General features: G+C 35.9%; 1 protein-coding gene and 1 long non-coding RNA gene across 7 annotated transcripts in view; both read left to right on the top strand.

The window, feature by feature from the left end:
• Positions 1–1,810, top strand: part of LOC127501660 (uncharacterized) — a 90,297-nt gene extending 88,487 nt beyond the window's left edge. For both annotated transcript variants that reach the window (XR_007926671.1, XR_007926672.1), the window contains exon 12: positions 783–1,810. This is a non-coding gene — a long non-coding RNA (uncharacterized LOC127501660). The remainder of the gene's footprint in view (positions 1–782) is intronic.
• A 580-nt stretch (positions 1,811–2,390) lies between these two features.
• The window catches only part of LOC127501519 (RNA-binding motif, single-stranded-interacting protein 3-like), a 33,153-nt gene continuing 20,525 nt past the window's right edge, over positions 2,391–15,018 (top strand). The window contains exons 1-7 of one of the 5 annotated variants that reach the window (XM_051873527.1): positions 2,391–2,693; positions 2,787–2,946; positions 3,031–3,131; positions 3,378–3,535; positions 5,172–5,490; positions 11,610–11,764; positions 14,089–14,147. In XM_051873527.1, coding sequence (XP_051729487.1) covers positions 5,416–5,490; positions 11,610–11,764; positions 14,089–14,147 — 289 coding nt within the window. In that variant the 5' untranslated portion in view covers positions 2,391–2,693; positions 2,787–2,946; positions 3,031–3,131; positions 3,378–3,535; positions 5,172–5,415. Of the gene's footprint in view, positions 2,694–2,786; positions 3,132–3,377; positions 3,536–5,171; positions 5,491–11,609; positions 11,765–14,088; positions 14,148–15,018 lie in introns of all 5 variants that reach the window. The other 4 variants (XM_051873523.1, XM_051873526.1, XM_051873525.1 and 1 more) reach the window with 4 other exon arrangements.

Below are 15,018 nucleotides of genomic sequence, written 5' to 3'. Positions count from 1 at the left end.
GAAAAATAATTGAAAATAATTAAATAATTGAAAAATAATTAAAAAATCATTGAGATACTATTAAAATTGTTGTTAATATTTTGAATTATATTTTTTATATTTTCTGTTTTTATTTTAATTTTGTGTTTTTGTCCTTTTTTATTAATTTTTTAATGCCTATATAGTTTATTTTTATTTCAATTTTAGTTATTTTAGTACTTTAGAAAAATAAAAATGGTTACTAAAAATATAAAATATTTAAAATTAAAATAAAATAAAAACAAAATAAAGCACTTACTAAAAATATTAAATATATGTAATAAAATCTAAATAAATACATAAAAAAATTAATAAAAATATGAAATATTTGAAATAAAATAATAAAAATAAAAAAGATTTAAATATTTTGTTTGCTCAACTGCTTGTCATGTGACCATATACTGTCATTAGAGAACCGTAAACATGATCGTGTTGTTAAATTATTGAAAAATTACCTTAAATTTACTTCAAGTAAATATAAAGTAAAGCTAAATGTTTTAGCTCTGAGGTTTTCGGCTGACAGGAAGTTCTGCTCAGAAGTATGTACTGCAGTGTGCAGTAGAAGGATGTGAACACAGCCATAATCTCTCATTCTGTGCTCATGTTGTTGTGTTTTGAAACTACAGTAAGGCCTTCAGGGACACAATGCACCCCATAATGCACAGGGAAATGGACCTGTTTCCATGGTAATTACTCATGCACCCGAGGTGCTGCTCCTGATCCCTGCTGGATCTCATTTCACTCTGTCTGTTTCCTCTTTTCAGTCTATTTTCTTCCCGTCTTCGCTCCAGTCACTCTTCAGAGCGGACCGTGTGTGAGATCTGAATAATCGTGATGTTCATCATGAAAGCGACAGATCTCAGGTGGAGTGAAAGTGAGCCGTCATTTCATCCGCTGGCTTCATTAAACCTGCAAACCGTGAAATGGCCAATCAGAATCTGTCCCTCCTCGTCAGCCGGTCACCGTGACGACAGGCGTCGCTGGTACTTAACATCTCTGACCCAGAAACGCCTCCTCAGGTCAACAGACGGCAAACGTTCCTCAAACAGAAGATCATGGCGCTCGCAACGCTGAGGTCATGGGTTCGATTCCCTGGGAATGCATGAACTGATGAGATGTAAAGCTGTGTAAGGAGCTTTGGATAAAAGCATGTAGATTCTCTTTCCTTCTACAGTATACGTCTTACCAGGAATCATGGGAAATATTAAAAGCAATTTTTGCTTTATTTGCACATTTAATGAATTCAGATTGTTTGTACAGCTTTGAGTATTTGTCTATTGGTCATCTCGGGTGTTGTGTTTGTTTACGGTTCACAGCAGGTTTTTGTGTTTGTTTGTTTGTTGTTGTGTGTGAGGACCGTGAATGTCGGCTCACCTCTGGGAATCTGAGTCAGAGCGATTGTTCAGAGATTTTTCTGCTCTGTGATCAGAACAAACACACATCTGTCCAGAACGACTCGCCAAATCCTGCGTCACGCAAACACAGTGTGTACGACAATAATATGATCACCCAATAATTCATTAAATCACCAAAAAATCACATAAAAAATGCAATTAAAATAAATAATTGAAAATTAAAACAACCAAAATAAAACAGAAAACGCAGAAAATAATGAAAGATTTTTTAAATCAATATTAAAAAAATTAATAATTTAAAATAAAATAATTTTAAAATAAAGCAACAAAAATAAAACCATTAGTAGAAATTATGAAATATTTGATTTTAAATAAAATACAATAAAAAATAAAAACAAAACACTAAATAAAAAATATTTTATTTTAAGTAAATCAGAATTAAAATAAATACATAATTTTAAAATAAAACAACCAAAATAACACAATTAATATACAATTTTAATAGAAATTTTAAATCAATAAATAAATAAATAATAATAAATTGAATCATAATTTGAAATAAAATATATAATTTTAAAATAAACAATTAGTAGAAAATAAAATTTAAGAAAATTATCTTAAATAAATTAAAATAAAATAAAAATCAATAAAAATTTAAAATAAATAAAACAAAATGCTTAATTAAAAATATTTTTAATTCAAATGAAAATAAATACATGATTTTAAATTCAAATAATCATAATAAAACTCATTATTATAAAAATTAGTATAAACTCAAATTAGTATAAAATATATTTTATTTAAATCAATTAATATATATATATATATATATATATATATATATATATATATATATATATATTAATTAAAAATAAAGTAATTTAAATATTACATTAAATTATTATTAAATAAATATTATTAAATATAATAATTTAAAATAAAGCAAAATGAAACAATTAGTATAACAAATTTAAACAATTACTAAAAATATGATTGTGTGTGTGTGTGTGTGTGAGTGTGTGTGTGAAGGCCTGCAGGGTGTCAGGACCCCATCACTCTTGATTTGTGTGTTTGTCTGACATGGCCCTCAGTGTTGTGAGTAGCTCAATTACCCAGAACCCCCAGCACACTCGCTCATTAGGAATGATGGAGGGATGGCACACAACGGACAGCATGTCTGCACCATTTCCCACAAGGCTGTTCACTCGCCTCTCCATCATGTAATTCACCATCTGGAGCGGCAGAGACGGACTCGAGCGAAACGCAGGGATGAGAATGATCCACAACTGAGAAAAGAACGAGAAAGAGACATTTAATGAGGTGATGGAGGAACAAACACACTTTTATTTGCTATGATTAGAGCGTTTGGCACAGAATCGATGTGAATGTTTGGTGTTTATATTGTGATTTCAGGCATCATCATCATCATCCTCAGATCTCTGCAGCTTCCAAAACAATGCCAGGATTGGAAAAACAATGGAAGTGAATGAGATGAGCTCACTGATATAGGTTCTGAGCTCTGTGTGTGTGATGTGTGTCGTGTCAGTCATTTGCTGTAATATGAGCATAAGAGGTAATTGCAGATTTCATATCAGAGCCCATTATGCCATTTTACCGCATTAATGTTTGATGAGCATCTGATTACCGCCTTCTCCAGAACACGATCAGCTCCAGGATGAGTGAAGATCTGCTGGAGACGCAGGGGTTTCTGGGATTGATTTCACAGACGAACATGTATGTTTGACATTAAGCCACACGGTGAGTGTTTCTGTGTTAATCTGATTTATTGAAGTCATATAGATGTGTCCTACTGACTGCTGTCATCAAAGATAAAATCCCGAGTCTTAGATGTTTCAAACAGTTGATTGTCAAGATTAATGCTTCTGTTGAGCTTCTGTTTTAATACATATTAAATTATGTATAACCAGTAATAATCATTTGAAAACATCAGAACAGAGATGCTCAAACCAGGGTTAATTTGTCCATGATGTTCACCAAACGCAGTGAAAGATGAAGATTTGTCACATTTGCTCGTGTTTCCGCTCGTCCACATTCACACGCACATGACTGGAAGAGAATGGAGCTCCGGCCGAGTGGAACCACAGGGAAATGAAACACACCTGGACTTAAACAGCACCTGATTTGTTGATAAAGTCTCATGGGTAACACACTCACACACACACACTCATACACACACTCAGTTGTGTTGAACTACAGCGAACAGAGAGGAGGAGAGAGAGATCCGTTCTGCTCTATTTACATCAGGTCTCTTCTCTTTATCACTCTCATATCTGACTGGATCTTCAGAACAAGTGCTGTGTGTGTGAGAGAGAGTGAGAGAGTGTGTGTGTGTCCGTGAGTGTGTGTGTCTGTGTGTGTGTGTGTGTGTGTGTTTGTCTGTGTGTGTGTGTGTGTGTGTCTGTGCGTGTGTGTGTCTGTGTTTGTGTGAGAGAGAGTGAGAGAGAGTGTGTCTGTTTGTGTCAGTGTGTGTCCGTGAGTGTGTGTGTGTGTGTGTGTCCGTGAGTGTGTATCCGTGAGTGTGTGTGTCCTTGAGTGTGTGCGTCCGTGAGTGTGCGTGTCTGTGAGTGTGTGTGTCCGTGAGTGTGTTTGTGTAAGTGTATGTGTTTGTGCATGAATGTGTGTGTCCGTGAGTGTGTGCGTGTGAGTGTGTGCGTGAGTGTGTCCATGAGCGTGTGTGTGTCCTTGAGTGTGTGCGTCCATGAGTGTGAGTGTGTGCGTGAGTGTGTGCGTGAGTGTGTGTGTGTGCACGAGTGTGTCCGTGAATGTGTGTGTCCATGAGTGTGAGTGTGTGCATGAGTGTGTGTGTCCGTGAGTGTGTGTGTGTGTGTGCGTGAATGTGTGTGTCCGTGAGTGTGTGCGTGTGAGTGTGTGCGTGTGTGCATGAATGTGTGTGTCTGTGAGTGTGTTGCGTGTCTGTGTGAGTGAGTGTGTGCGTGTGTGCATGAATGTGTGTGTGTCCGTGAGTGCGTGCATGTGTGAGTGAGTGTATGTGTGCGTGCATGAATGTGTGTGTGTGCGTGAATGTGTTTGTGTCCGTGAGCGTGTTGCGTGTCTGTGTGAGTGAGTGAGTGAGTGTGTGTGTATGCGTGTTGCATGTCTGTGTGAGTAAGTGTGTGTGTATGCGTGTGAGTGAGTGTATGAGTGAGAGTGTGTGCGTGTCTGTAAGTGTGTGTGTGCACGTGTGTGTGTGTGTGTGTAAGTGTGTGCGTGTCTGTGTAAGTGTGTGTGTGTGTTACAGCTCCTCACGGTTCTCTACATGTACAGTCAAATGTAAATGACTCTGTTCACCAATAGGGAACTATATTTGGCTTGAATCCATTACTTTTTCTATTCAATAAATGGTCAGTGAATGTAGATGCTTAAACTTCATTTGATCGTCCACTTCAGGAGACTATAACTAAATATTACAGGAGTGTTTTGTTTTGTGTTTTTCTCTGGTATTGATTATGGTGAACTAATTATTGAAGATCTACAGCACCTTTCAGTCAGATATACATTTCATTCGGATCAACTGAGGTGTTTACAAGTGGTCAGGTTGCATATATAAACCTGGCCGGTTTCTGCTAAACTAATGCATGCAAATGTATAATGCCCAAAAATACTGTCTAGTTAGGCAGCTAACGAGGTTTTGAGACACAGCCGATGTGTTTAATTGATGCTTCTGCCGTGTTGTTTCATTTATCACCAGTAGAGGGATCAAACCACTGCTCTCTTTCTTTCTCTCCCTCTCTCTCTCTCTCTCCCTCCCTCCCTCTCTCTCTCTCTCTCTCTCCACAGTCGAGCCCCTGAACCAGACGCTGTTATTGGAGCAGGAGTCACACAGATCACAGACGCTCCTCTTCTCTCCTCCACTGACGGACGGAGCACATGCTGGAACGGATACTGCCGCCTGTCTTCTCCTGCTCTCTCTGTGTCTGTGCTGGATTATTGTGCTGGAGCGTCTCAGAGGAACTGATCTTCATCACACCGGTCCGTCAGGGACTCATCCAGCGCTCCGCTCCGGACTCCAGACTGCAGCTTCATGGGAAAGACGCTGGAGCAGCACCAGATGTACCCGTACTACACCTGCTACTACCCGCCCTACGCGCACAGCAAGGTACCGAGAGCTCCACTCTTCACCTCTCTTTGTTCTCGCTTCAGCTCAGTCTGTCTCTGATGATGATGGATTGACTGGCCTTGACACTGATACGAGTTGACAGTTGTCAAGTCTCATTTATTATAGCTCCTTATACAATACAGATTGGTCCAAGTAATAAACAGGAAATAACAGTGTTCATGCTGTACAGTTCATCAATTATGAATTCAGTTTCAGCTGTAAAGCAGAAGACAATAGTGTCAGCTCAGTTCAGTTCAATGTCTATTCAACCCGGCTCACAAAAATATGTTCTAAGAACGTTTTGTTAACGTTCATTTTTTTTTTTTTCTTGGTTATACAAACGTTAAAGGAACATTCCATTTTATCATTTTGGTAATTAACTATAGGAATGTTTCAGAATACTCAGAGAACATTCAAAAGTAACTAGTAACATTTAAAAAACGTCCAACTAAAATGTTTCAGGAAAAAACATTCCATTTCTGTGCTGATGTTTTGAGAACATTCCAGATAACTTTGAACGAACATTCTATTAATGTTACTGGAAGAACGTTTGTTCGTAACTTTGAGAGAACCTTGCCAGAACGTTCCCTGTGTAACAGTGTCAATGTTGCACAATTAAACTTCAATTTCAGCTGTAAAGCAGCTCTTCAGAAGACAATAGTGTCTTTATTCACCTCAGTTCAGTTCATCTGTTCTCATCTGATAGTGTCAGTGTAGTAAAATAATATTACTGAATATTAATTGTCTTTTAAACCCCAACTGAGCAAGGCAAAGGCAACAGTGGTGTGTGTTTTTAATTAGTTATAGTTTGAGGACAGATTTGTCTCCAGAAGTGAATTAAATCTGACATAACCTCCCTTTGGGGACGTTTCTCAAAGGTGAAAGTCATTTGTTGTAGTTTTCTTTAGTGTTAGGGTTTGGGTTTGTCTGTTTAGGTTTCCAGCTGTGTTGTGTTGTTGTAATTCTGTGTGTATGAGGATCAAGTTCCCATGATCATGGAAATATCAGGGAATTTTTAGATCTAAAGTCATAGACATTTCAATAATACTCATATTTCTGGTTTTGCTTCTCTCTTATGTCTTTCATTAGCTAGATATCCTTCTTTCACAGTGATTGTGCATCTGTATGTTCTCAGGACTGGTTTCAGGATGTTTTTAGCCGCTCCAGCAGTATCTTAAGATGACTTGAGGCCAGACGCTGCAGGCAAAACCCTTGTGTTTTCATGCACTGGTCAGTTTAGACTATTTTGCTTCCATAGCTTGACTTCTTTCAGACTAGTGGAAAGAAAACATCCACCATGACAACTCTCAAAATAGTTTTAGCATGTTAATGAATATAGCAATGTTAATGTATTTAGTCTTGCTACTGCTAACAGATACACAGAAACTCTGCTGTGAGCATGTAAGATCTGCTGAATAGACATATATGAATCCCGTAGCAGATCTAGACAGGTGGAGCTGGGGAGGTGGAGGGGTTCAGAGGAACCAGCTTACAGCAAACACTGATCCAGACTATTTAAATGTTGAGCAAGCAATCTCATTGGCTGTGAACCAATCAGCTTGGGTATGATGTGGTGATGATGTGATTGCTTGCAGATTGCATGTAAAGGACCATCAGCCTGCGCCCTCTAGAGTTTCATGACTGAACTGGATATTTAAGTGTTTATTTTAATGCACTTTATCTATTTGTGTCTGTAGATTTCAATTACAATCCATATCTATTGTAAGGCGGTGAGTTTGAGTCAGAAATCTCCTCTTCAGCAGATTTACATTACCAAACTTTACAGTTTTATTCCTATCTATATTCTGAAGGTTTGTTCATATATAATTCACCTAATTTATATAAAATTTTAATCCTAAAAACATGGTTAAAATGTATTTTTTTATGTCTCTTGACAATAATTTCTGGTTTATGCAGTGATACATTTTTTTTTTTTGAACCTGTCTTTATCCAGTGTTCAGATTATTGTTCTGGAAATGTATGCAAATTAGTGCATATTTAATTAGATAACTCATTTGCATATTTAAACAACAGAAAACTTGTAATATAAAATAATTGTGATTAATCAACTGGTGAATATCAATTAGTTAAAATTGTTTTACCCTGTTCACCTGTAGTGTCCAGAAAAAACAAGCATTAAAATAAGCTAAAACAAATAAAACTCAAGATATTTCTTATTTTAATTCACCCCCTCAACTAATATTTGTTTTTCTTTGAAGAACCAGGAATCTCACAGTCTTGGAAATCCTGGATATATAGAAATCCTTATTTTATTAGAGTGGAAAATCCATGTAATTTAATAAAATCGTTTAATTCTCCGGGCATTTTTATCCATTTTATGATTTGTTTCTAGTTATGCCAAGCTCTAAAATGTTTTATCTGGGAGTAAAAATATCTTTTAAAATTCTAAATGAAAATGATCCCGGTCCTGGTAAACATTCAAATTCACGAGTCAAAGAAAATAATGTTTGTCTTTTACAAGCTTTCATCTAAATTGTGAGTTGCTGGTTCATGTTAACCTTCTAGTTAAGCATCTGTTTATCCTGCCAATACTTGACAGTAATTTAATGCTGTTTACTGACGTTAAATATTGTTTCATGTTGACTTTAATGCTTGTGGCTTCTCCTGATTTTTATGGCAGTTTATTAATTCAGATAATTTTTTATTTTATAGTTGTTGTAGTGTGTGTGTGTGTGTGTGTGTGTGTGTGGTCTTCACCGTGATTTACAGTGTTATACATCTGTGCCGGTGGCATATGGCATCACACACACACACAAACACACTCACACACACACACACACACACACACACACACTCATAATTCTTGTACAGCGAGACACAGTGTCAAGATCACTAGAGCATCACACACACACACTTACACACACATACACACATACACTCTGCATGCATCTTCATGCTCTGAATATCTCTGTGTCTGGAGGGTGTGTGTGTGTGTGTGTGTGTGTGTGTGTTTAATTTGTTTCCATTCCTGAAGATTTTAATGATACACATATGAAATACTGCACATCTGTGTGCTGTTAAACACGACCTATAAACGGCCAGCAGATGTGCAGGTGTGAGATCACGCTCGTCTGCGTTGAGCGTTAGATGTGCAGATCTGTTTCATTCAGACATTCACTTTGTTTCTCTATATAAAAGTTTTTCATTAAATCTGTTCCAGTGTGATGTCACCCTCTCTCTCCTGAAGGGTAAATGGTCACATCTGCTTGTTTACCTGTGGTTATCTGGCTGGTTATCATGGTAATCACAACCACAGCTGTGTGTGTGTTTTATATCAGGGGTTTCAAAGCATGTCAGGCTGGGCGATATGATGATGTCAATCGATAGAGGTTTTTCTATAGTTTATATGTATGTAAATATATACGTGCAACACGATAGAGCAGCAAAGAAACATGGATGAATGAGAAGAAAGAGCAGGACATGCTTGATGATGAGTTACACATGCACACAAGCTAATCAGCATAATTAATGTATTACAGTAGAAAACATTCGCCAGATCAGACTTTAGAAACATTTCGGATAGACAGTGTTGAGGAGATGGTTGTTTCCTTCTGAAATGAGCCTTCATTTTTTGTAGTCCAGAGGCAGTCAATGATGATATAGAGCTTGTATTTGGTGTGTGTGTGTGATTGCCAGTGTTGCCTTGACCTGCACAGATTGAGAAGTGACCCAGACCTCTGCAGTGAAGATGCAGAGAACCAATTCAATCTCCTGTGAGCGTGCGCACGTGTGTGTGTGTGTGTGTGCACTTTTAATGGCTATTTCAGCTTTCAATGTGTTTGTGATGAGCTCAGGGCTCAAATGAATGTCAACGTTTATAGATTCAATCAAAACCTCTCCATATTCAGAGTTGATCATAATTGATAAAGCTATATTTTGTATACAAAGTGATCTAAATCTGACGAAACCTCCCCTTGGGGACGTTTGAGGACGTCCTTTAATGGAAAATCAATTTATACATGCATTTTTCCCCCCAAAACACAGTTCCCTTTAGGGAGCAGATACAGCTCTGCCTGTAATCATTATAACTAGCTCTAGAGTGCATTAGTTCCCGCTCACTTTTTCAGTGCCGGTGGTTCTGGAAGTATTTTTTCCTTTCATTTCTTCCATAGGGATTTTAAAAATGTCTTCGATAAAGCATTATAAGCCATGAACCAAACCAACCAGCTACGAAGTGAATTACAACACTACAAACTTTGATTTGAAGCAAAAAAGAAGACTGTGAACTTAACAGCTTTACTAAGAGAAAGAACTACATTCCCATGAAGCATTGGGCAGAGCATAATCGGTGGAAAAAGATATAAAAACTAAATATTTTGTTTATTACAATATACAGTATGTATATATATGTATGTATAGTATGTATATATATATATATATATATATATATGGGTCATTGATGAATAAGGTTTTTAAAAGTGTAAAAAAAAACATAATAGACATATAATTAATTTTGAAGTTTTATTAAGTGTTAACAATGAGATTATGTGGTTTTTATAATCAATTAACACTGCTTTTGTCATTTTTTACAAGATGGACAAAATTTGTCACCAAAAAAGTAATTCGGTTTAACCACAATTTTGGTTTTACCGACTGACACTTTTGGTTATACTGAATGACGATATTTTCAAACAATGCTAACAGGCTGATATCTAGCTAGCTAGCAAAAGGACAATCAAACATTTTATATTTAGTAGATGTTTTTAAAATATTACAACATTTTCCATGTTTTATAGCGGTTGTACCGAATGACCTGATGTTTCGGGACATGCGTATGATCAAGTGAAAACATAAATTTTTTCAAATAGTTAAAAGAGAGTTAGTTACTTTACTTCACGACCATGTGGTCCTTTTCAGGTGTCTGAATGATGTCACATCCTGTCACATGATATGACTTGATCCAAAATGGCCCCTTTATATTGGTTACTCTGAATGATGTCAATGAAATTCATTTTTCCGGACATTCTTTCTCATAACAAAGCAATGACTTCTACACATAATTTTTATACCATTTTGCACTATGTTGATATATGATGTTATAAAATCATGCCAGAATAAAAAATACATACATTTATTACATTTTATAAATATAGATATTTTAATCACAAATGAAATGGCTGTATTGGCCTTTGAATGACCTTTTGACACTTCAAAATCTTTAAAATACCTTTATATGTAGAAAAATATAATTAAAATCTTTTGGATTCAATAAAAGAGATCTAGTTATACTACCTTACATACCTTAGATGTCATATCTTTGTTTTTTATTATTATCAAGGCCTTTGGACAAAAAAATTACCCGTCACGTCATTGACCGATATATATATATATATATATATATATATATACAAATATTCAAGTATTTCGAAAGCATAGGGAGACCGACTTCATTACTTGATTACGACTCGATATAATATATAAACTTATTTTTTAATACATTTTAACTCATCTTAACTCAGTTTGAACTCCTACGTTGATGCTGGAACATCGAGAATGTATAGAGAAATACACGAACGCCTCACAAAAGGACATTTCTCATGTCTTCTCAGCAGCACGTGTTTATTCTCTGTGTGTTTCAGTGAGTAAAGAGTAAAGTGAGCGGTTTGATCCTTACTGCCTCATTGTGTAAAACTCCTGACCTTTAAAACAAAGCTAATCGGATGGGTGGGACGTACACATTCCTACAGACAGAGACGGCAGCCAAGAGAGGGAGCAAGGGATCGTGGGAGACACGGGAATAGGGTTAGGAAGTCTATTTCAGCCTGGATCCATGATGCGTGTGTATGTTAATGGTTTGGTCTGATGCTCAAAGATAGACAGTAACAATAAAAACAAGCAAATCTGTCTGATTTGCTACTCTCCAATTCAGAAACACGATTCACGATTTAACATGCAAAATATTGGCTGTCATATCATTGCCCACAATCATTGTGCACCAGTACAGATTTAATATACTCATTATTAGATGCTCCATGAACTTAACTGGATATGTAAATAAGGGAGAAAATATGTTAATATGGATGATTATTGTGGGAGGAGCTCTGTATATTTTTTCTTCAGAACCTTCAGGTTAACCACGCCTCCTCTCTGTCTAACAGACATATGCCCCGCCCCCTTATCCGATGGCCCCGCCCAGTCCAGGAAGCAGCAGCTGTAGTCAGAGTGCAGTGGAGCAGCTCAGCAAAACCAACCTGTATATACGAGGACTTCCACCTGGAACGACAGACCAGGACCTCATCAAACTCTGCCAACCGTGAGTGAACACACACACACACACACACATAGGTCGCACATCACACTAGCGATGGAAGCTTTTTGAAAATTTGAATCAAATGAACCAATTGCAAAATGATTCACTGTTTTGAAGCTCTTGCTGGTCACACGCTGGTGATCTCTGCTGGTCAGAATGGTGGAAATGCAACGAAAACTCAGCTCAAATGATAAAAACAACTTTTACAAACCAATTACACACGATATATTGAAAGCATATGTCTTTGTATATCTAAAGTCTTTTCTACTTCAGGGTCTGCCGTCGTTCTTCAGTATTTTTGGATCATAGAAAGAGGAAGTTCTGTATGTTTCTGTAGGTGAAGTTAACTCTTCAACTTTTAATGAGACAGAGAGTGATGATACTCTGAAACACCTGTCTCACTGTCCCCACAGAACACACACACACACACAGTTTCCCAGCGGACACAAACAGTATGTCTGTAATGAGATGTGCTTATGGCACACACAATCCCTCATGAGGACAGTCTGTGTGTTTGGAGCTTGAAGGCATGTTCACACTCCAACACATCTTTAATCATTCCTGATTCTTTAGATTTGTTCATATTTTTCTTTTATCCTGATGTTGATGGTTATCTTTTTGCTCTTATGTGTTTTCATGACAGACTGTCATGATATTCTTTCATCACACAACAAGTCTTCATGAAACAACCAACTTTAATACCATATTGTGACATCTTTCTGAGTGGCATTTTCATACATCTATCAAATGAGAAAGAAATGTAGACTGTAAAATGGTCACACTTTAGATTAGGGTCCAATTCTCAGTATTAACTAACTATTAACTACAACCTTTGACTGCTTATTAATAGTTAGTAAGGTAGTTGTTAAGTTTCAGTATCTGGTAAGATGTAGAATATGTTCATGCAGAATAAGGCATTAATATGTGCTTTATAAGTACTAATAAACAGCCAATATCCTAGTAATATGCATACTAATAAGCAACTAGTTAATAGCGAGAATTGGACCCTAAACTAAAGTATTACCTGTAAAAACTGTTTTAATAAGATTATTAGTGCATGTTTTACAAGAAAATACTATTTCAGTCTTCAACAATTCACATTTAATTCAATGTGTTACATTTTTTTAGTGTCCTTTTTTCAGTCTAGGACAGGACTTGATTTTATCAGACTTTTCAATTTTCATTTTATTTTATTTAAAAATCATTTTAAAATCAATTTAAAATGCATATATTTTATATAGTTTATATTTATATATTTTAAACATAATTTTTAAAAATATATATATTTTTTGCTATCAGTTTTAGTTTTTATTAGTTTTAGTGCTTCAACTTAAACATATTTCTATCTATATCTAATGTTTATATTTTATATTATTTCATCTTTATTTCAATTAAGAAAATGTTTGAAAATGTTTTTTAGTTAATGCTATTAACCCTGTTGGTTGTTGACTGGATAATGAAATAGAGGACAACAATAGCAAGACATTTAGATTAAAAAATATGATGTCAAAAAATGTATATATATATATATATAAATATATATATATATATAAACATATAAATCATTCACAATAAGGCCAGTACCATACATAAAGAAAATAATAGGGTCAGTTTGGATTTCATTCCTACTTTAAAACTGTAAAAGGTTAAGATTGAGCAGTTTTTTAAAGTTCACACACACACACACACACACACACACACACACACACACACACACACACACACACACACACACACACACACACACATTGTGCTGTTAATAGTGTTTCCAGTGCTGTGGGAAACGGCACAATTATCCCTGCTGGAGAAAAGATGACAGACTGAGACACACTGACACTGTTGAGTTTATTTATACACACACACCCTGAGTTCACAAGTTCACACTCACATTCTGACTGAACTGCACAAACTATACAGCCGTATTTACAATACACAACATTTAGTGTGCATGTGAAAGAGATTCAGACTCAAACAGGATTGTGATTACAAGGTACAGCTGCAAAAACAGCCACTGTAGTTGTAGAAATGATCACAAATAACTAACTTCTGACTCTTTTGGGTGAAAAAAGCTTTATTAACTTTATAAATGATTTCAAGGGAGAAATAAAATGGTGTTATCGTAAGTTGCTCAAAGTTTCTGCTAAATGCATAAAAGTTTTGGATGAATGTGCAAATAAAACGTGAAAACGAGACGCCTGTGAGAACTGCAGCTACACAAACAAACCCTAATCTCAAATGTGTATGTGTAAACTATAAAAATACTCACAATATTTTTGGATTGATGTTTTATCAATGTCTGATAATGTTGGCCATTTCTATCCTAACAGATATGGGAAAATCGTGTCTACTAAGGCCATCCTGGACAAGAACACAAACCAGTGCAAAGGTACACGACTGTTTTTATATTTTTATTATATAATGTTAAATGGATTATGTGGTAGTCGCTCTAGGGATGGTCAACTACTCGATCAGTGAGGTGGACTAGTTTATCTAGATGATTTCTGGTTGATTTAGCTTTAATTGGTTTTTGAGCACCAATAATGTGATTATGTCCGATAATCAGAGTAAGATGTTTACATGACACGCATAGATCACATGTGAATGTACTGTCTTTTGCAGTAAAGTTTGCATGACACAACAAACCTCTTCACTCCCGTTTACATGCAGTTTTTATTATTCTGCATCAATTTGATCGAAGTATTGCATATACATAAGGGAAAGTTTATTGCCTAAATCTCATTATAGTCTCATTAGTCTCTTTCAGAACTGCATCTGTAGGTCTCTGTTATGTGTGAGGAGGATTATGATGGTTTGTGTAGTTGTAGATGTCTATTAGTTGTTCATCGGTCAGTTACACTATTAAAGGGATGTTTTAGTTGTTTATTCAGCATCTCACAGCATGAATTTTGAGTTTTTATGATGTTGTGCTCTTGTTTGAACACGTCCCGACACCCATTTTATACTGTTTACTGGTTTATTATACCTGAATATATCAACTTCTGCTTCAGTCCAGTTGAAATGTTACTAACAATATCAAAGTTATTCTTATACTTACTTGATAAAATCAGCACAGATTTGACAGCAGAAAGACACGAGAAGCACGAGCTGAATACAAATATACTAAAAGACTTTTACTTGAGTCTAAACTATCAATCAGAGACAGAAGGACTGGAGGAGATTGTGTTTGACAGCAACTTTTTGTTTATTTACAGTCCTTCGCGTATCAAATATGATACAGTACTCTTTTTAGGGTTAAC

This window comes from Ctenopharyngodon idella, chromosome 19 (assembly GCF_019924925.1).
Source record: "Ctenopharyngodon idella isolate HZGC_01 chromosome 19, HZGC01, whole genome shotgun sequence".
NCBI classification, from domain to species: domain Eukaryota; kingdom Metazoa; phylum Chordata; class Actinopteri; order Cypriniformes; family Xenocyprididae; genus Ctenopharyngodon; species Ctenopharyngodon idella.
This window is presented reverse-complemented; position numbering and strand designations above follow the sequence as displayed.